This window comes from Rhinoraja longicauda, chromosome 2, assembly GCF_053455715.1.
Source record: "Rhinoraja longicauda isolate Sanriku21f chromosome 2, sRhiLon1.1, whole genome shotgun sequence".
In the NCBI taxonomy this organism is placed as follows: Eukaryota; Metazoa; Chordata; class Chondrichthyes; order Rajiformes; family Arhynchobatidae; genus Rhinoraja; species Rhinoraja longicauda.
Window position 1 is genome coordinate 100,984,167 of NC_135954.1, and position 20,657 is coordinate 101,004,823.

General features: G+C 45.4%; 1 protein-coding gene across 2 annotated transcripts in view; it reads right to left on the reverse strand.

The window, feature by feature from the left end:
* Positions 1–20,657, reverse strand: part of adarb2 (adenosine deaminase RNA specific B2 (inactive)) — a 634,387-nt gene that overhangs the window by 265,562 nt on the left and 348,168 nt on the right. The window contains exons 1-2 of one of the 2 annotated variants that reach the window (XM_078425183.1): positions 14,236–14,305; positions 7,747–7,833 (exon numbers count right to left, since the gene is read on the reverse strand). In XM_078425183.1, coding sequence (XP_078281309.1) covers positions 7,747–7,833; positions 14,236–14,287 — 139 coding nt within the window. In that variant the 5' untranslated portion in view covers positions 14,288–14,305. Of the gene's footprint in view, positions 1–7,746; positions 7,834–14,235; positions 14,306–20,657 lie in introns of those variants that run through there. The other variant, XM_078425174.1, reaches the window with a different exon arrangement.

Sequence of the window (20,657 nt, forward strand, 5' to 3'; positions counted from 1 at the left end):
ACAGTTCACAGCAATGTCGCTTGCGTTAGACTTTATTAACTATTGGAGGATATTGGACAAACATGGACTGTTTTCTCCAGAGTGTTTCAGTGGTGGGAGCACACAGGAAGGTATGTAATTACGGACAATGTGATGTTTTGGTTCGAGACCAAAGAAGGATCCTGACCCGAAACATCACCTGTGCATGTTTCCCAGTGATGCTTCCTGACCTCCTGAGTTACTCGAGCACTTTGTGTCCTTTTTGTAAACCCGAAACTGCATTTCCTTGTGTCACCAAGGCATGTGGTTCTGCTGCCTGGTATGTCTTGAGATTTGTGCCAGGATTGACATCTTATTCCTCACTCACTGACCTTATTGGAGTATGTAAAATCAAAAGGGTCACGAGTAAAGAGGACACTCACAGTCTTTCTCTCTCAGGGTAGACGATTCTAAAACTGGAGAGCATGGGCTTAAGGCGAAACTCCACGTTTTCTGATGTCTTACCCTGGACATTTATTGTTGGTGGGCAATGGTGGAGAGGGCACAAATGCCGGAGTAAATGAGCGGGTCAGGCTGCATCTCTGGAGAGCAGGAATGGATGACTTTTCGGGTTTCAAATGTTTCGGGTTTCAAAGAAGGGTGTCCACCTGAAACATCACCTGTTCCTCCTCTCCGGAGATGCTGCCTGTCCCGCTGAATTACTCCAGCATTCTGTGTCTATGGGTCGATAATGACTTGGAACTTGGTCACTGAATGGGGGCATCTGCACTTCCTTCCTACATAATGGTGTAGAGGGCAGCAGTTTGGTACCTTTTGGGGGCATAAGGGTAAGGCTGTCTCTTTCTTGTGTTCTTCAGTAAATGGGTCGATGATGACTAGGAACTTGGTCACTGAATGTGGGCATACGTAGGTATCATCGGCAGTACAATGACTGATGTTCAGTTTAATTAGTTTCGTTTAATTTATTATTATCGTCACGTGGTGGTGAAAAGCTTTTTTTGCTGTGTGCTATCCAGTCAGCGAAAATACTACACATGATAACAATCAAGCCACCCACAGTGTACCGATACAGGAAAAGGGTATAACGTTTAGTGCAAGATAAAGGCCAGTAAAAGATAGTTTTGAACGTCTCCAATGGGGTATCCCTCTGGACTAAAGTTAACCTGCAGAACAAATTGGAAATTGTTTCTAGAGGACCACAGGACCACTCTAGTTGGTGAGAGGACGGTTCAGATGCCTGATAACAACTGGGAAGAAACTGTCCCTGTAGGGTCTCGACACGAAACGTCACCTATTCCTTTTCTCCAGAGATGCTGCCTGACCCGTTGAGTTACTCCAACATTTTGTGCCTATCTAAACTGTTCCAGAATCTGGAGTGGGGAGGTGGGCTAAACAATGTCCTATTTGCCCTGTAGGTTAGCTTTAGTCCAGTGGGATGAAGCAGACTTGCTTCTCGCTGGTACATTCTCTGAGATACATTCCGATCTGTGAGTAATTCCTTCCCACATAAGACATGATAAAGAGAATCCCACACTATAATAACATAACCATTTAAAGTGGTCTTAAAAAATCAACTTCCGAGTGGTTCTTGATGGGGCTCCAAAATTGCTGAGGCAACAGGGAATGTACATTTATCTTTTAATTAAATATTTAGAAACAAATGCAAAGATAAACATTTAATTAGCTGAGCTTGCTCTGGTAAACCGGGGGAATGATTATTCATTTGAGGGAATGGTTAGTTTTTAAATTCCCGTGTGCTGATTATAATTGCCTAATAAAAACATAATGTTGGATTATTCTCAGTTTATCACCGTAGAACACCACTGCTCACAGGCCTTCACTTAGAATAACACCCCTCCACCTCTATCCTCCGTCTTCTGTGGCCAAGCCAATTTTGAATGTAATCTATCAAGTCTCCATGGATCCCATGTGCCTTAATTCTCAATGGATTGGGACCAATGTTGAGTGTAACTCCAGTGAGGGGGTCTTGCAGTCAAAGTTGAATTGTTCTCGGTTGTGGGTTGCGTTTATAGAGTTGAGATTGAGGAACAATTTGCAGGGCGGCACAGTGGCGCAGCGGTAGAGTTGCTGTCTTACAGCGCCAGAGAACCGTGTTCGATCCTGATTATGGGTTGAGCCTGCATAGAGTTGTACATTTTCCCTGTGTCTGTGTGGGTTTTCTATGGGTGCTCCGGTTTCCTCCCACATTCCAAAGACGTGCAGCTTTGTAGGTTAATTGGCTTCTGTAAATTGTTCCAAGTGTTTAGGTTAGAACTCGTGTATGGGCGTGGGTCAGCATGCATGCAGTGGGCTGAAGGGCCTGTTTCCACACTGAATCTCTAAAACTAAAACCAAAACCAAAACCAATTGTGCATGTGTGTGTGTGCGTGCGCGCGTGTGTGCGTGTGCCTGCATGCAACAGTGGGAGCAGTGGGTCTATCCTATTCTCCTGGAGCACTGCATGGTTTCATTTGAGACGAATGAGCTCCCATTATCACATGGAGACACACGAGACCGCAGATGCTGAGTCTGGAGCCAAAAAAACAATCTGCTGGAGAAAGCCGGTGGGTCGAGCGGCATCCGTGGGGGTGTGGGTGGGAGGGGAGAGAAGGGGATAGGAATTGTCGAGGTTTTGGGTCAAAACCCTGCATAGGGTGTGAGAGTGGAGGGGGAAAGAAGGCTGGTATAAAGAGGAGAGGAGAGGGGAAGAGTGAAATGGGGAGCCGGTAGATGAAAGATGGACAGAGGGGTGGTGAGCAGATCAAGCCAAGTGGTGGAGGGGAGGATGAAGGTGGAGACGCAGATTAAAGGGTGATGAGCAAAAGCAAATGGAAAGATGTATTTCGTAGTAGGATCCCAATACCATTCATCGACACACAGGGGTATTTTACTGTAGCCAATTAACCAACTGACCAATGCATCTTTGGGATGTGGGAAGACCCTGGAGCCACCTGGTGGAAATCATGGGCACGGGGAGAACGTGCAAACTCCACTCAGACAGTACCTGAGGTCAGGGTTGAACTTGGGTCTCTGGTGCAGCTCTACTACAGTAGCTGCACCACTGTGTGGCTATCAAAAATAGCAAAGGTGTGAGAGGGTAAGACTAATCTTGTGAAAATCAAAAATACTGCAAAGGCTAAAAATAGAAACATAGAACATAGATGCCGGAGTAGGCCATTCACCCCTTTGAGCCAGCACCACCATTCAATATGAACATGGCTGATCATTCAAAATCAGTACCCCGTTCTTGCTTTTTCCCCATATTCGTTGACCATGTTGTTATTCAAGTCCACAAGTAAGCCAAAATTATATTCCAATTTACCCATTCCTTTCCCCACTGTTCTTCAACTCTCACCCGTCACTTTCCTCTCAATTTGAACAAGACACTGTTTTTGCTTCAAACACTAGTCGAGGAATTCCATACCTTCACAACATATCACAAAGAGATCAAGGCACAAATTGCTGGATTAACTCAACGGGTCAGGCAGCATCTCTGGAGAAAAAGGATGGGTGACGTTTTGGGTCAGGACCCATCTTCAGACCACCTTTGACCTCCTTGGAGATGGCCTCCTTCAGGTCCCGACCCGAAACGTCGCCCATCCTTTTTCTCCAGAGATGCTGCCTGACCCGTTGAGTTATTCTAGCGGGTCAGACTAGACTACTTTGTGTCTATCTCCAGCAAAATCAGCATCTGCAGTTTCTATCTGCACAAAGAGGTTTAGCCTTGCCCCCCCCCCCCCCCCAGTGTCTAGTTCTTTACCCAACCACTGCAGCAAATGGAGACGCAAGAGACTACAGATGCTGGGATCTTGAGCAAAACACAAAGCACTGGAGGAACTCAGAGGGTCAGGCAGCATCTGGGGAAGAAATGGACAGAAAGATCCTGACCCAAAACGTTGCCTGTCCATTCCCAACCCTGACCCGCAGAGTTCCTCCAGCAATTTATGCTTTACTGCAGGAAGTGACCTCCCTCATTCATTAAGTCATTTTAAACCTACAGGCATTATTCCCCTGATCTGCGTTGTACTAGTCAGATAAGATCAAACTTTTAACGTCTTCTTTATTTGTTTCTCTTTATTTCTTCGTACTGCTGCTCAACTACATTTACTTCCCCTAAAGCTAAAGCTAAGTCAGACCCCATAGAGAGAGCTGTAAATGAGGGCTTAATAAGATGTGATCTAGTAGCAACATAACTTTCTGACATTTATATCCAAGATTAAACTTAAGTATTCCATTAGCTCCTCGATGGTATGAATCTAGGTTGCTTCATTAAATATTGTCCCCCATCAAGACAGATGTGTATAGCAATTCATTCTTCCCTCACACAATTAAAGCATGGAATAGTCTTCACCCTACTATAGTTATTCAACCGGACGCAACTAAATTTAAGGCAGCTCTTCTCCAAGAAGCCCTTCTTGCTTAAGTCCTTACTCCGCCACCTCCAGTTTAAATTCCATTTGGAATATTTTGGAGGACCAAGAACCAAGAACCTGTCCTGTCTCTGCACCAAGCCTGTTAGAAAACGATTACAGCTTAGCTGAAATAAATTTCTTATATTTAATCAAGCATGAATTTCATCTTTCCAGCCCATTCCTTTCGTTTATTAAAGGCCTTTTGCATTCCTTTGGTTATCTCAAAGAATTAAACAAAACCTCCTGCTTTTGGGCAATTTGCCAATATTGATGCACAAAGTGAAGAGTAATGGCTAAAACAGAGAGCAGAAACCTCGAGACACACAAGTACCAGGAAAAACATCCTGTAACTCCTGCCCTCAGTTTTTATTTTAACAACTAATTTGCAATTATTTGCTATCCGCCACACAATTTCATTTGTAAACTTCATTTGTAATCTCTGATTTGATTTTGTGAAAAATCTATCTTAAATTGATATGCAAAAGTGGGCCCAGTATGCACAATTGATATGCACATGTGGGCAGTGGTAGAGTTGCTGCCTTACAGCCCTTGCAGCGCCTGAGACCCGGGTTCAATCCCAACTACGGGTGCTGTCCGTACAGAGTTTGTACGTTCTCTCCGTGACCGCGTGGATTTTCTCTGAGATCTTCGATTTCCTTCCACACACCAAAGACGTACAGGTCAATTGGCTAGGTATAGTGTAAAAAATGGCCCTTGTGTGTAGGGTAGTGTTAAGGAGCGGGGTTCGCCGGTTGGCGTGGACTCAGTGGGCCTGGGCCTAAACTAAACTAAACACAACCCCTGCTGCACTTTCCCCAGTCACTTTATGGTGCAACCATCTCACAGAACCTGTACCTCGGTTCATATCTGACCTCTGGTGCTCTCTGTGTGGAATTTATAGACAATAGACAATAGACAATAGGTGCAGGAGTAGGACATTCGGCCCTTCGAGCCAGCACCACCATTCAAGGTGATCATGGCTGATCATTTGTACATTATCTCTCTAACCTTGTGGGGTCCACATGCTTGGGTTTCCTATCACATCCCAAGCGAGTATCAAGCACAGGAGACCGTAGCTTTAGGGTGCGATGAACCAGTTTTGAAAGGGGATCAGGGAGGTAACTATTATACACAGAGAATGTTTGAGGTCTGGGTCATGTCACAGAGGAGAAGGTGGAATCGATAGTATTACAGTGTATCCTCATTTTACGGACATCTTTATAAAGGATCTCGGTTGTAGTGAACGGAACGTCCCCACTGTAATCAGACACCACTGTCTCTTTAAGAACACAGGCTGCTAGTTACACTGCGAGAGGTCATAGAAATTGTCAAGCAATTGCTTCGATTGACCTTGTGCAAAGATGCTCTGTTAAACAATGTAACTAGTATTTTGTGCAGTCATAAAAATACAGATACTCTTCGACTTACGATGCTTTGACTTACGATATTTCGACTGCACAAAAGCGATATACATTTAGTAGAAACCGTACTTTGAATTTTGAATTTTAACCTTTACCCGGGCTAGCGATATGTGGTACGATGCTCTCTCGTGATGCTGGGCAACGGCAGCGAGCCTCAGCTCCCAGTCAGCCACGCCATCACGTGTAAACAACCGATAATCTACAGTGTACTGTGTTGCCAGTGTCTTTAGGATACAGTGTATTGTGTTTTGTGTTTTTGCATCCTGTCATGTCTAGGTTAGGTGGTAGGTTAGGTGGCTATGGTGTTTGGTAGGTTAGGTGGCTATGGTGTTTGGTAGGTTAGGTGGCTATGGTGTTTGGTAGGTTAGGTGGCTATGGTGTTTGGTAGGTTAGGTGGCTATGGTGTTTGGTAGGTTAGATGGCTATGGTGTTTGGTAGGTTAGGTGTATTAAATGCATTTTCGGCTTACGATATTTTCCATTTAGTGATGGGTTTATCGGAACGTAACCCTATCGTAAGTCGAGGAGCATCTGTATTGTGTTTTGTGTTTTTGTAAAGAACTTTGCATCTGAACACAACTTGTTGTTCCAAGGAGTGATCGCTGGGTTCGTAAGTTCATAATTGATAGGAGCAGAATTCGGCCATTCAGCTCGTCTAGTCCACTCCGCTATTCAATCATAGCTGATCCAGGTGATTGGAGCGAATCCCTTACTCAGTTATAGTGCACATTCAGCAATAATGGGCACCATCCCCCCCCACCCCCCCAGGTCCGTAATAACAAGGATTATCTGTACTAAGCAATTAAGAGTCTTATACAGAGAAGGATGGTCCTAATCTGGTTTTTAGTGTATGTGGGAAAAAAGATCAGCATGGGTGTGGTGGGCAAAGGGCCTGTTTCTGTGGTGTACGACTCTACAACTCGATATACCTCAAATTACCCCCCTCTCTCCAATTCTGTGTAAAATGTTCCTGCCAGCAATGCAAAGCAGTCACAGAAGGAAGAATTTTTAGATTTAGATTTTAGATTTAGAGATATAGCACAGAAACAGGCCTTTTGGCCCACCGAGTCCGCGCCGCCCAGCGATCCCCGCACATTAACACTATCCTACACCCACTAGGGACAATTTTTACATTTGCCCAGCCAATTAACCTACAAACCTGTACGTCTTTGGAGTGTGGGAGGAAACCGAAGATCTCGGGGAAAACCCACGCAGGTCACGGGGAGAACGTACAAACTCCGTACAGTACAGCACCCGTAGTCAGGATCGAACCTGAGTCTCCGGCGCTGCATTCGCTGTAAAGCAGCAACTCTACCGCTGCGCCACCTTTCTAATTTGATATTAGAAAGTATCAAAACCACGTAGAACCAGTTAATCACATTTCCCCTTTGCAAAGGTCAATATAAATATAAATATCAACATACATTACAGAGCTACATCTCATAAAATAGAGGGTTTAGAATTACTCCTACCCATATAGTCATAGAGTCATACAGCGTGGAAACAGGCCCTTCGGCCCAACTTGCCCACACCGACCAACATGTCCCATCTACACTAGTCCCAACTGCCTGCATTTGGCCCCTATCCCTCTAAATCTATCCTATCCACGTGCATCTAGGTTCTGTTAATTGTTTCTTAAACATTGCGATAGTACCTGCCTCAACTACCTCCTTCAGCAGCTCATTCCATACGCTCACCACCCTTTGTGTGAAAAAGTTACCCCTCAGATTCCAATTAAATTATATAGAATTTCTGACAGAATGATCCCAGTGGGTAAATGCACCTCGGAGTAGTGGCAGGTGACTACACAATGTGTGAGTGAATAAACTCCAGGCATGTTATTATGTCAAGGATTTGTCTGTCAAGGCGGCTGAGTTTTAATTCCATTGTGATGGTCTTCGTGATTTGCTTAATCAGAAAAGGATTGATACTCACTCAGATTATCCTCATCCTCAGTATTTTCCAAACCAGGGCTGAAATACTTGAATGGGCCAATGAATGAAGAAAGTGCGTTTACTTTATCTGAAAATAGAAGCACATAAGTAGTATTAGACTTGCACTGGCCTGCATTTATATTATACTATTCTCAGTGTTAAAGCTATATTTCCTTATATTTATTAAAAGAAAAGGAGCAACACAGGTCAGATCACACTCGGAGCAAGACGTGCAGTTCTGGCCACCACACAACGGAAAGGTTGTAGAGAAGGGCGGCACGGTGGCGCAGCGGTAGAGTTGCTGCCTTACAGCGAATGCAGCGCCGGAGACTCAGGTTCGATCCTGACTACGGGCGCCATCTGTACGGAGTTTGTACGTTCTCCCCGTGACCTGCGTGGGTTTTCTCCCAGATCTTTAGTTTCCTCCCACACTCCAAAGACGTACAGGTATGTAGGTTAATTGACTGGGTAAATGTAAAAAAAATTGTCCCTAGTGTGTGTAGGATAGTGTTAGTGTGCGGGGATCGCTGGGCGGCGCGGACTCGGTGGGCCGAAGGGCCTGTTTCCGCGCTGTATCTCTAAATCTAAATCTAAAATGCAGAGAGAGCAGAGTAGATTAATGTAGAGGAGAATTAGTTTAGTTTAGTTTAGAGATACAGCATAGAAACAGCCCCTTCGTCCCACCGAATCCGCGCCAACCAACAATCACCTTGTTCGCTGGTTCTATCCGACACACTAGGGGCAATTTACAGAAGTGAATTAACCTACAAACCGGCGTAAAATTGGAATGTGGGAGGAAACCTGCGCATCCGGGTTCCACTCAAAGGCTTGGACAGATTGGATGTGGAGAGGAAGTTTCCACCAGTGGGAGAGGCTAGGACCAGAGGTCATAGCCACAGAATAATAGGATGTACCATTAGAAAGAATTTCATTAGTCAGAGGGTGATGAATTACACTATTCAGCCCATCAGGTCTACTCTGCCATTCCGTCATGGCTGATCTATCTTCCCCTCTCAACCCCAATCCCCTGCCTCCTCCCCATAACCCCTGGCACCCATACTAATCAAGAATCTATCAATCTCCAACTTAATAATATCCATAGCATTGGCCTCTACAGCCTTCTGTGGCAATTAATTCCTCAAATTCTCCACCCTCTGACAAAAGAAATTCCCCCTCCCCTTCTTTCTAAAGGTACGTCCTTTTATTCTGTCTGGTCCAAGAATCTCCCACGAGTGGAAACATCCTCTCTACATCCAGGCCTTTCACTGTTCGGCACGTTTCATGAGGTCCCCCCCTCATCCACTTACTTCCCTTCTCTAGGAAATTGTTGAGCTGTTACCAGAAGCGCCGGCTCATATGGTTCAGAGATGCTTGACTGCTCAGACTTTGCCTTTTGGAATTGGCAACAGCATTACTTGCAGTTCCGTCATACTATTCATGTAGCAACAAATTCCAAGTACTCTTACAGAGGTAGTATTGAAACAAATTCAGAACTATTTCCCACATTAGTGCCAGTCACCAAAGCTCAACGACACAGGCATTTTTAAGTGTCTAAACAGGCATTGAGATTTAAGTGGGGAACCAAGTCTCAGGCCCTTGTCAGCTCTTTCGTGAACCAAATACGTGTGCGTGATGGCCAAGCATTCAGACTGAGAGGAAGGCTGGTCTGGAGAGAGTGTAATGGGACAGTTGAAGATGCTGCTTATAAGGAGTGCCTTGAAGGATGCCAAGACAACTGAAGGTGGGAATTTTATTCGTACTCAAGCTGCTCTCAGAGCGGGGGCTCTGAGAAGAGAGGAAGAAGATCAAGAAGTACCAAAGGGTTGGAAATAGGGATATGAGTGGGTAGAGTGCCTAAGAATGGACAAATGAAACAAGACTTAATAACCAGAGTGAGAGATCTCGGAGGGCTAAAAGGCCTTCATTTACACTTGAAAAAATATCGGCAGGGCTATGGACAAAGAGCTATGAAGTGGGATTAACCTAAAGTCCTTTTTAGGTTGGCACGTGCCTAAGAGGATGTGTGGCATTCTGCTCAGAGATTCTCTGAAAGTGAAAAGAGGTAAAATATGGAACCGGCTGAGCTGAATTCTAGTCGAGAACAGCAACTAAATTATACGTGGGATAAATACAAAATATATACTGGAAATACTCAGCAGTAAGTAACCCCAACACTCAGGAACGAGAAGCAGAGTTAATGTTTCAGGTCAAAGATGTGAAACATGCGGAATAGACAAGTGGCAATGGCTGAAAAACAACCAAAAAGAGACCATCTGATATCAGGATTTGGTGATATTATCATTAATTTGACTTAATAACATATTTCACAGAATTTTCTTAGTCCACCTCATGCATGTTTTGTATATTAAATCACTGACAAGCCAAATGTTCCCAATTCTGATGAAGGGTCCTGATCAGAAATATTGTCTATCCATGATCTCCTGAGATGCTGCCTGACCCGCTGAGTTACTCCAGCACTCTGTGTTTTCTTTTGTAAACCGGCACCTACAGTTCCTTGTTTCCACTAATTACTTATCTGGCTTTGTCCCGCCCCCACCTCTCTTCCAGCTTTCTCTGCCCCACCACAATCAGTCTGAACGCAAATGTTCTCAATTCTGAAGAAGGGCCCTGAATCGAAACATTATCTATCCCCGTCCTCCAGAGATGCTGCCTGACCTGCTAAGTTGCTTCAGCACTTTATATCTTTACTGTAAACCAGTATCTGCATTTCCTTGTGTCTCCAATACTTGGACCCCAGAGCCATCAGCGTCCTTTCAAATGAATGCAAAAACATTCTCTGGACCAGCTCCAACTAGGTGCAGGATCTTCAAGGTAACCACAAGAGGAGTCCAACATTGCAACATGTTTTTAGAGACAGCTCCATTTATTCAGAGTTTGAAGTCCTGAAGAACCTTAGAATGAAGTCATCAGCAAATCTCCCCACATCTGACCTTGTGATGGACAAAGTCATTAATGAAACAGCAAAAGGTGGCTGGGTCTAGGATACTGCCTTCAGAATCTTCTGCGACAACCACAACAATCTTCCCTTGTGTGAGATTTGACTCCATTTGATTGCTTTCTCTTTGATGTTCATTGACCATGGCATCTTGATGCCGCACTCAGTCAATGTTGCCTTCATGTCAAGGTCAATCACTCTTTCTTCACCTCTGGAATTCATCTCTCTGGTCAATGTTTGGACCAAGGCCGTGAAGAGGTCCAGAGGTGAGTGAAACCTCTCATGGGCATTGATCATTGGGAGTAAGTCACACTGCTGATGAATGAGGATAGACCGATTGCATAGATTTTAGGCAGATTCGATCGTTCCTGACCTTAGTGGACAAGACATATCCGATTGCTTTAAGTAGAGATGGTTGAAAGCTTCAAGTACCTGGGAATAAATATCAACAGCAATTTGCCCTGGACCATCCACATCGAAACTATGGCCAAGAAAGCACACCAACGTCTCTACTTCCTTGGAAGGCTGAGGAAGTTTGGCATGTCTCCAACAGCCCTCATCATCTTTTACAGATGTGCCAATGAAAGGATTTTATTGGAATGCATCACAGCTTGGTTTGTGAACATCTCCATCCAAGACCGCAAGAAATTGCAGAGGGTTGTGGATGTAGCTCAGACCATCACGCAAACCAACCTCCCTTCCATTGATTACATATAAACCTCATTTTGCCTCCGCAAGGCTACCAGCATAATCAAGGGCCTATCTCACCTCTTCACTCCCTCTTCTCCCCTCTTCCATCAGTCAAGAGGTACAGAAGTTTGAAAACACATAGATCCAGATTCAGGGACAATTTCTTCTCAGCTGTAATCAGGCAACTGAATGGCCCTCTCATCAGTTAGCGTGCGGTCACAGCTTAAGGATAAGGGGGAAGTCTTTTAGGACCGAGATGAGAAAACATTTCTTCACACAGAGAGTGGTGAGTCTGTGGAATTCTCTGCCACAGAAGGTAGTTGAGGCCAGTTCATTGGCTATATTTAAGAGGGAGTTAGATGTGGCCCTTGTGGCTAAAGGGATCAGGGGGTATGGAGAGAAGGCAAGTACAGGTTACTGAGCTGGATGATCAGCCATGATCATATTGAATGGCGGTGCAGGCTCGAAGGGCCGAATGGCCTACTCCTGCACCTATTTTCTATGTCTATGTTTCTATGTCCTGACCTCCCATCTATCTCTTTTGAGACCTTTGAACCATCTTTTACTGTACTTAATCTTGCACAAATTATTGTGCCCTTTATCCTTCATCTGTGCACTGTGGATGGTTTAATTATAATCATGTATAGTCTGCTCTTTGACTGGATAGCAGGCAAACAAAATTTTATCATTGCACTTCGGTACAAGTAACAGTAGTAATAACTAAACTATACAAAAGGAAACATTGTTGGGCCATACCAGTGCTGTAAATGGACATGCACCACTTGGCTAGTTTTGCAGGGCATGTCTTACGAACTACAGCCCTAGATGTTACCTGGTCACGTTGACTTTTCTCTAACTACTGCTCTTATTTTAAAAACCAGAAACAGATTTATTTCAAGCATTTACAATACTATTTACAATACGAAATAACTCAATACAAAACCCACCACCATAATACAAGTAAAACAAATATTCTTCAATATCAAATATAATATTAAGCAACCATTTCCCCCATTCTTATTAAGGATGCATTCCAACCCCTCCCCCTGCGGTCCTGGAAATCTCCCAAGGTTCTCGTGGACAGCGCGTAGTCCCTCTCGAATACCATCTGGGCGCGGACGTAACCCCGGAAAAGGTACAGGCAGCCTGCTCGGGCAGCTACTGCTCTTAACATCAAATGGAGTAAATCAAACAGCCCTCAGTTGGTTTCTGTGCGGGTGGGGATCTCAGGAGGAGGCTGGGAAGGATTATCCGGTTAGCATTTTTGGCTGGGAATGCCTGTGAATACTTCTTGCCTTGCAGATGAAGGTACTACATTGCCTCGAAAATTATGAAGCCCACAAACAATATCCATGGTACTAACGCAGCGAGGTTAAAGTTGTTTACAGGTGTAACCTCTAGCTATCTGGTTTTGCAGCCATCCAAATCAACGTCCCTGTTCACCCATTGTAGTAACCAAAAGCTATTGGGGCAGCCTGGTGACGCAGCGGTAGAGTTGCTGCCTTACAGCGCCAGAGACCCGGGTTTGATCCTGAGCACGGGTACTGCCTGTACAGAGTTTGTACATTCTCCCTGCGATCATAAGGGTTTTCTGTGAGAGCATCAGTTTCCTCCCACGCTCAAAAGACGTACGGGTTTGTAGGTTAATTGGCTTAGGTAAAAATTGTAAATGGTCCCTAGTGTGCAGGATAAATGGTCCCTAATGTGCGGGGATTGCTGGTCAGCATTGGCTTAGTGGACTGAAGGACCTGTTTCCGTGCTGTATCTCCAAACTAAACTAAACTAACTCTGTACCTTCACAGATGAACACACAAAATCCATACACCAAATGACTGATGCGCAACATCAGATGTCTTTAGTCTGACAAATCCTTTCACTGTCCAGAAAATATAGGCCTATCGTCCAGTTGGTAAAACTGCTGACTCCTGAGGCACCCAGAGTTGGTTTAAAGCTGCCCGTATGGCAGAAGCGTTGACATATTGCCATCAGGCCATGGCAGATGGCAAAGTGTGCCCAATACGTCCACAAAGACAGGTGGCGCAACTTGTCACAGTTTCCCCGCTGAACGCTGGCCCGTTCAGGTGCTGCTCTTCCTCCGTGCCCAAGGTATACGATTGCCAGGCTGCAGTGTCAATGCCCGGGGTAGCTCTCACTGAGAGTCAAGCACCTCCCTGCCTTCTGCACACACTTTGCTTGCTGATTTTAGCAACAAAAAACAAAAAAAGCTGACCCAGAGAAACAGCAATGCATTAACGACGGTAAAATGCCTGCCCTTGTTCTGCAGAAAAGCTTCAAGCTCTGCAAAACAAATTAACAAAACAACAGGGAAAAGTGTCCCCTCTCTTGCTACCCTGTGACACACTCGCCAGTCACTCTTGCTCACCGCGACAAAATCTGCTCCATATTTTTCACTTGTGTCGTGACTGTGCTGCCGATTCTGAATCTATGCCTTCGTTAAACTCACTAACACCAAGTGAAAATGCACAATCCATCGCATTTTTGCTTTTGTAAAATGCTCAATATTCGTTTTGCCTGTGGAGCTCCGTAATGCAAGCTGAGACCCTCATTACTGGCTTTTAACAAGCACTTTTACTAATGCCTGTTAATCCGTTCGACAGATTGCTCAGAGTGGTACCAAGCTTACATTTTCCAAATGCAACATCAATGGCAACACATTTAAAATGAGAATTACCGAAATGTGGGTTAAGGTTAGTTTAGTTTAGAGATACAGCGCGGAAACAGACCCTTTGGCCCACTGAGTCCACGGCGACAATGATCACCCGTGCACTAATTCTACCCTACACACACCAGGGACCATTTACAGAAGCAAATTAACCTACAAACCTGGGCATCTTTGGACTGGGGGAGGAAGCTGGAGCATCCAGAGAAAACCCATGCGGTCACGGGGAGAACGTACAAACTCTGTGACAGGCAGCACCCATAGTCAGGATCCAACTCGGGCGCTGTGAGGCTGCAACTCTACTGCTTGAGGAGAAGCGTGGGCATGGGGGGGGGGGGAGGGGGGGCGTGTGGTCATACGTGGATGGGGTTAATTGCAGATTAAAATTAAACAAAAACATTCCTCACAAGTCTATTTTTTACCTGAAATTAGGAATCAATGCAGCAGCAATCACTGAGGATGTTGTCAAGACAGTAGATTAATGGGCTCACATTCCATGTGCAGGACCCTGACTCTGAGATTGCAAGCTTTCCCTTCCCCTGCTTCTGTTACTGTATCAGGTCGATGCCCACTGTAGTGAAGGTTCTGGAAATGCGGGTGTCTTTAACAATATATTTTTTTAAGTACAGAGTTGCTTCACTCAATTAAACAAGACCTTGTTTAAAGCTGATTTAACAGCTCATTAATTTTCAAATGAAGAAACTTTCCCTGACCTTTGGCTTCCGGCCTTCACAGCCTGAACAAACTACCACTGAAGTATAATCCTCAGTCCCTCTCCTTTTCCTGATTTCCTCACACTTCCAATTATTCTTACTCCCCAGATATTTTCCCAGTCTTGATGCAAGGTCATAACATAAAACACAACTATTCTCTTGCCTCCACAGATGCTGCTTGACCTGCTGAGCCGATATTTGGTATTGGTTTATGTTGTCATGTGTTCTGAGATTAGGAGTGCCAACTATCTCACACCCAAATAAGGGACAAGGTGACGTCACCGCCCCGCACCCCATGTGACCTCACCCAGCCAGCGGCCACATGCTCTCGCTCCACCAATGGCGGCCGCCCGGGCCGGGAGGCGGGTTGCTATGCAACCTCCGATAGGCGGCGCCCGGGCCTCCGGACCTACACTGTCTGGACCTATACTGTCCAGACCTATAGTGGCCGGGCCTACAGCGCCTCCCGGCCCGAACACGGAGCAAGGGCGGTCCCGTACGGGACAAAACAATTTAGTCCAATATACAGAATATCCCGGCTAATACGGGACAGTTGGCAAGCCTAACTGAAATACGGTGGACAATCTTTGTTTTCTGAGCTATCCAGGCAAATGATTCAATTATACTTTACTGCCATGTGTACCTAGGGACAGTGAAATGCTTTGTTTTTCATTCAACCTGGTAAAATCATACAGCAGACCTCACCTAGCCAGCACACACGTGTCGCCACGTATCTGGCGTCGACAAAGTTACAAAGGTTCACTGAGCAATCCAATCTTCTGCCTGCTGCCGCATGTGATGGCGGGGCCCCCACCCGCCCCTGGGTTCTCCCTTCGTTTATGGCTCTCGGTGGCGCAGGTCCCCTTATGCTTACGATGGTCCCTCTACACTCATAACAGTCCCTTCACGTTCTTGACAGCCCTCCTATGCTCTTGGGCGGTTGCTCGCGGTGTCTCATTGGTCCCCCGATGGCCTCTCGATGGCCCCCTATGCCTTTGACGGTCCCCCGGTGCTCTTGGCGGTTGCTCTCAGCGGCCCCCTTCACTCTTGGCAGCACGGGTCCCTCTTCATTCTTGGTGGCACGGGTCCCATTGAAGCCGGTGGCTCGGGGCCGAGTTCGGAGTCCACAATGGGGGAGCTGGGCATGTCTGTCCTTGGCAAGCGAGTCCCTGGTCCGCAGTGGATGCGCCGGGGCCGCGGTGCTGGATTAACTCAATGGGTCAGGCAGTATTTCTGGAGGACATGGGTCGATGATTTTTCAGGTCGGAACACTTCTTCAAATGCCCCTTTTGGTAAACCAGCATCTGTAGTTCCTTGCTTTCTCCAAATCATGAGAACATGTCGGTTTGGTTGAAGGTGAAGGAAATCGTATATCCAAGCGTGCAGATATAAAACCGATGAGAACAGCAGGCAAAGCAGTACAAAGAGAAAATAAATAGCGTGCAGAATAGAACATTACAGCTACTGAGAAAATCCAGATAAAATAAAAGCACATGACCGCAACAAGATCCATTGGGGCATTGAGAATTCATTCTTTGCTTGTGAGAGGTCCTTTAACTATGGAACTGGTGTGCTACAAGCTGAGCACTATATTCTGCACTCTGTATCTTACCATTTGCTCTATCCATTGTATGAGTTTGACTTGATTTTTTTGTTGGATTTTTTAGATTTTTAGATTTTAGATTTAGAGATACAGCGCAGAAACAGGCCCTTCGGCCCACCGGGTCCGCGCCGCCCAGCGATCCTCGCACATTAACACTATCCTACACACACTAGGGACAATTTTTATTTATTTTTACATTTGCCCAGCCAATTAACCTACATACCTGTACGTCTTTGGAGTGTGGGAGGAAACCGAAGATCTCGGAGAAAACCCACGCAGGTCACGGGGAGAACGTACAAACTCCGTACAGACGGCGCCCGTAGTCAGGATCGAACCTGAGTCTCCGGCGCTGCATTCGCTGTAAGGCAGCAACTCTACCGCTGCGCCACCGTGCCGCCCTTAAGTATTTACGTATGGTGTATCTGATCAGTTTGGATAGCGTGCAAAACAAAGCTTATCACTGTATGTCCACGAGACAATAATAAACTTAAACCTAAACCTAACCATAAACCTAAACCAAGAGTTTAACAACAGTGGAGAAGATGCTGTTGTTGAATCTTCTGCTACGTGCTTTCAAGCATTTGTATCTTCTGCCCATCAGGAGAGAGGAGAAGAGAGAATGACTGTGGTGTGAGTTGTCCTAGATGATGCATCGCGTGGCGGTAAAAGGCTTCCGTGATGCACCACATGCCGGTAAAAGGCTCTCAGGTTGTACCACCTACCCTAGTCCCACCTGCCCACATTTGGCCTATATCCATATCAGCATATATCACCGGGCTAATCCCCGGGATGGCGGGACTGACATATGATGAAAGAATGGGTCGACTGGACTTGTATTCACTGGAATTTAGAAGGATGAGAGGGGATCTCATAGAAGCAGATAAAATTCTTAAAGGATTGGATGCAGGAAAAATATTCCCAATATTGGGGGAGTCCAGAACCAGGGGTCATAGTTTAAGAATAAGGGGTAGGCTATTTAGGACTGAGATGAGGAAAAACCTTTTTACCCAGAGAGTTGTGAATCTGTGGATTTCTCTGCCACAGAAAGCGGTGGAGGCCAATTCACTGTATGTTTTCAAGAGAGAGTTAGATATAGCTCTCAGGGCTAAAGGGAATCAAGGGATATGGGGAAAAAGCAGGAACGGGGTACGGATTTTAGATGATCAGCCATGATCATATTGAATGGCAGTGCTGGCTCGAAGGACCGAATGGCCTACTCCTGCACCTATTTTGCTATGTTTCTATGTTTCTATCCATCTGTACCTGTCCAAATGACTTTTAAATGTTGTTACAGTACCGACCGCTCAACCCCGCCGACTCTCCTTCACACCAGATGGCTCCTTGCTTCTCACTCCAGCCGGCTGTGTGGAAGCAGGAGAAAACGTTGCCAACACAATGTATGTCTTTTCGGGGAAAAGTCTGAGAAGACCCATCGCCCACCTGCCTTGCCCTGCTATGGCTATTCGCTGTTGCCCCAGTATTCTTTGAGCTACGGCAACCTAAAGCAGAAAGTTCAGATGAATCGACTGAATCTTGCTTTGCAGCGTATCTCCGACACTATCAGCACCTGCCATACACCACTCAACCATGACTGCGGGTGCTGTCTGCACGAAGTTTGTATGTTCTCCCCGTGACACGCGTAGGTTTTCTCCAAGTGCTCCGGATTGCTCCTACACTCCAAAGATGTACAGGTTTGTAGGTTAATTGGCTTTGGTTAAAAAAAAAATTTAATGGTCCCTAGTGTGCAAGATAGTATTAGCGTGTGGGGATCGCTGGTCGGCGCAGACGGTGAGCTGAAGGGCCTGTTGCCGTGCTGTATCTCTAAACTCTAAACTCTAAACCACTGTCTCAGGCCAATATTTGACATCTGATATGAATCAGCTTGTTAACATCTATAAGAAGGAACAACAAATGTTGGTTTATACCAAAGATAGACACAAGATGCTGGAGTAACTTAGCGGGTCAGGCAGCATCTCTGGAGAAAAGGAATAGGTGACGTTTTGGGTCGGAACCCTTGTTCCTTTTCTCCAGTGATGCTGCCTGACCTGCTGAGTTACTCCAGCGTCTTGTGTCTATCAGCTTGCAGCGTAGGTTTACTAGGTTAATTCTCGGAATGGCGGGACTGTCATATGTTGAAAGACTGGAGCGACTAGGCTTGTATACACTGGAATTTAGAAGGATGAGAGGAGATCTTATCGAAACGTATAAGATTATTAAGGGGTTGGACACGTTAGAGGCAGGAAACATGTTCCCAATGTTGGGGGAGTCCAGAACAAGGGGCCACAGTTTAAGAATAAGGGGTAGGCCATTTAGAACTGAGATGAGGAAAAACGTTTTCAGTCAGAGAGTTGTGAATCTGTGGAATTCTCTGCCTCAGAAGGCAGTGGAGGCCAATTCTCTGAATGCATTCAAGAGAGAGCTGGATAGAGCTCTTAAGGATAGCGGAGTCAGGGGGTATGGGGAGAAGGCAGGAACGGGGTACTGATTGAGAATGATCAGCCATGATCACATTGAATGGCGGTGCTGGCTCGAAGGGCCGAATGGCCTCCTCCTGCACCTATTGTCTATTGTCTATTGTTAATATGTCAGTTTGATTGAAAGAGAAGGAAATCGTAAACATGCAAATGAAATCAAGTTGGAAGGCACAGTCAGTAGTGCAAATAGTAGTCAGTAGTGCAAATAAAAAAAACGATATCACAGAGGGATAAAGGAATATAGAAAGAGCAAGAGGGTTGACAAAAATAAACCAGAGTCCAATGTCAGGTGGTTCTTTTTCAGAACCAAATTCCCCGGATGGCGGGACTGCCATATGATGAACGAATGGAGCGACTGGGCTTGTATTCACTGGAACTTAGAAGGAAGGATGAGGGGATCTTATAGAAACAAAAACAATTATTAAATGATTGGACATGCTAGACGCGGGAAACATGTTCCCGATGTTGGGGGAGTCCAGAACCGGGGGCCACAGTTTAAGAATAAGGGGTAGGCCATTTAGAACTGAGATGAGGAAAAACTTTTTCACACAGAGAGTTGGGAATTTGTGGAATTCTCTGCCTCAGAAGGCAGTGGAGGCCGACTCACTGGATGCATTCAAAAGAGAGTTAGATAGAGCTCTTAGGGCTAGCGGAATCAAGGGATATGGGGAGAAGGCGGGAACGGGGTACTGATTGTGGATGATCAGCCATGATCTCATTGAATGGCAGTGCTGGCTTGAAGGGCCGAATGGCCTCCTCCTGCACCCCTTGTCTATGTATCTATGTATCCATGTATGAATTAGAGTATTAGCTAAATGAGATACTGAGGTCAAGTCAAGTCAAGTCAATTTTATTTGTATAGCACATTTAAAAACAACCCACGTTGACCAAAGTGCTGTACATCTGATTAGTGAGAGCATTGAGATTTTGGATCTGGATCCAAGCATATAAATAATTAAAGGTCAAGGAATAGTTATGAAAAGTAACCAAAGGGAGTTGGAAAACAAAGTGGAGGAAACTATAATGGATCAAACTGGCCATCTGGCAGGATAAACCAGTCTGGGATCAAGCACAACGTGTGGGAATAATAACGTGGTGGTTAATTTACTTGAACTAATGCCCAGAGACCTGAACCATTAAATTGGAGTCCCAAGCACAAATCTCACCACGGCAGAGACTTTAAAGTCAAGTAATTCAATATATCAAGTTTAAAAAAAAAATTCTATCAGTGATGGAGTTTATGAGACTGCAGACCCATTGCTGACATTGACTCGTGTGCTTCTGCAATTTGGTGAAATGAGCATGGGTAACTTGTTACTTTTTTTTCCACATATTTTCCACACGGGATACTGTAGATGTTGCTGGCCATTATTTAGACCATTTATTAGAGGCAAAGAGTCCTACAATGTGGAAGTAGGCCCTTGTTCCAACTTGCCCATGACAACCAACATGCCCCATCAACACGAGTCCCACTTGCCTGCTTTTGGCCCATATCCTTCTCAACCTATCCTATCCATGTACCTGTCCAACTGTTTTTTTAAACGTTGTGGTGGTAGATAGCTTAACTACCTCCTCCGGCAGTTCGATCCACATAACTACCACCCTTATTTTTAAAAAATTGCCCCTCATGTTGCTAATAAACCTTTCTCCCTTCACTATAAACCCATGTCCTCTGATTTATTACTCATACTCAATTATTACTGACCTGTGTGCGACCCGGTGGCACAGCGGTAGAGTTACTGCCTTACAGCGCCAGAGACCCAGGTTCGATCCTGACTATGGATGCTGCCTGGATG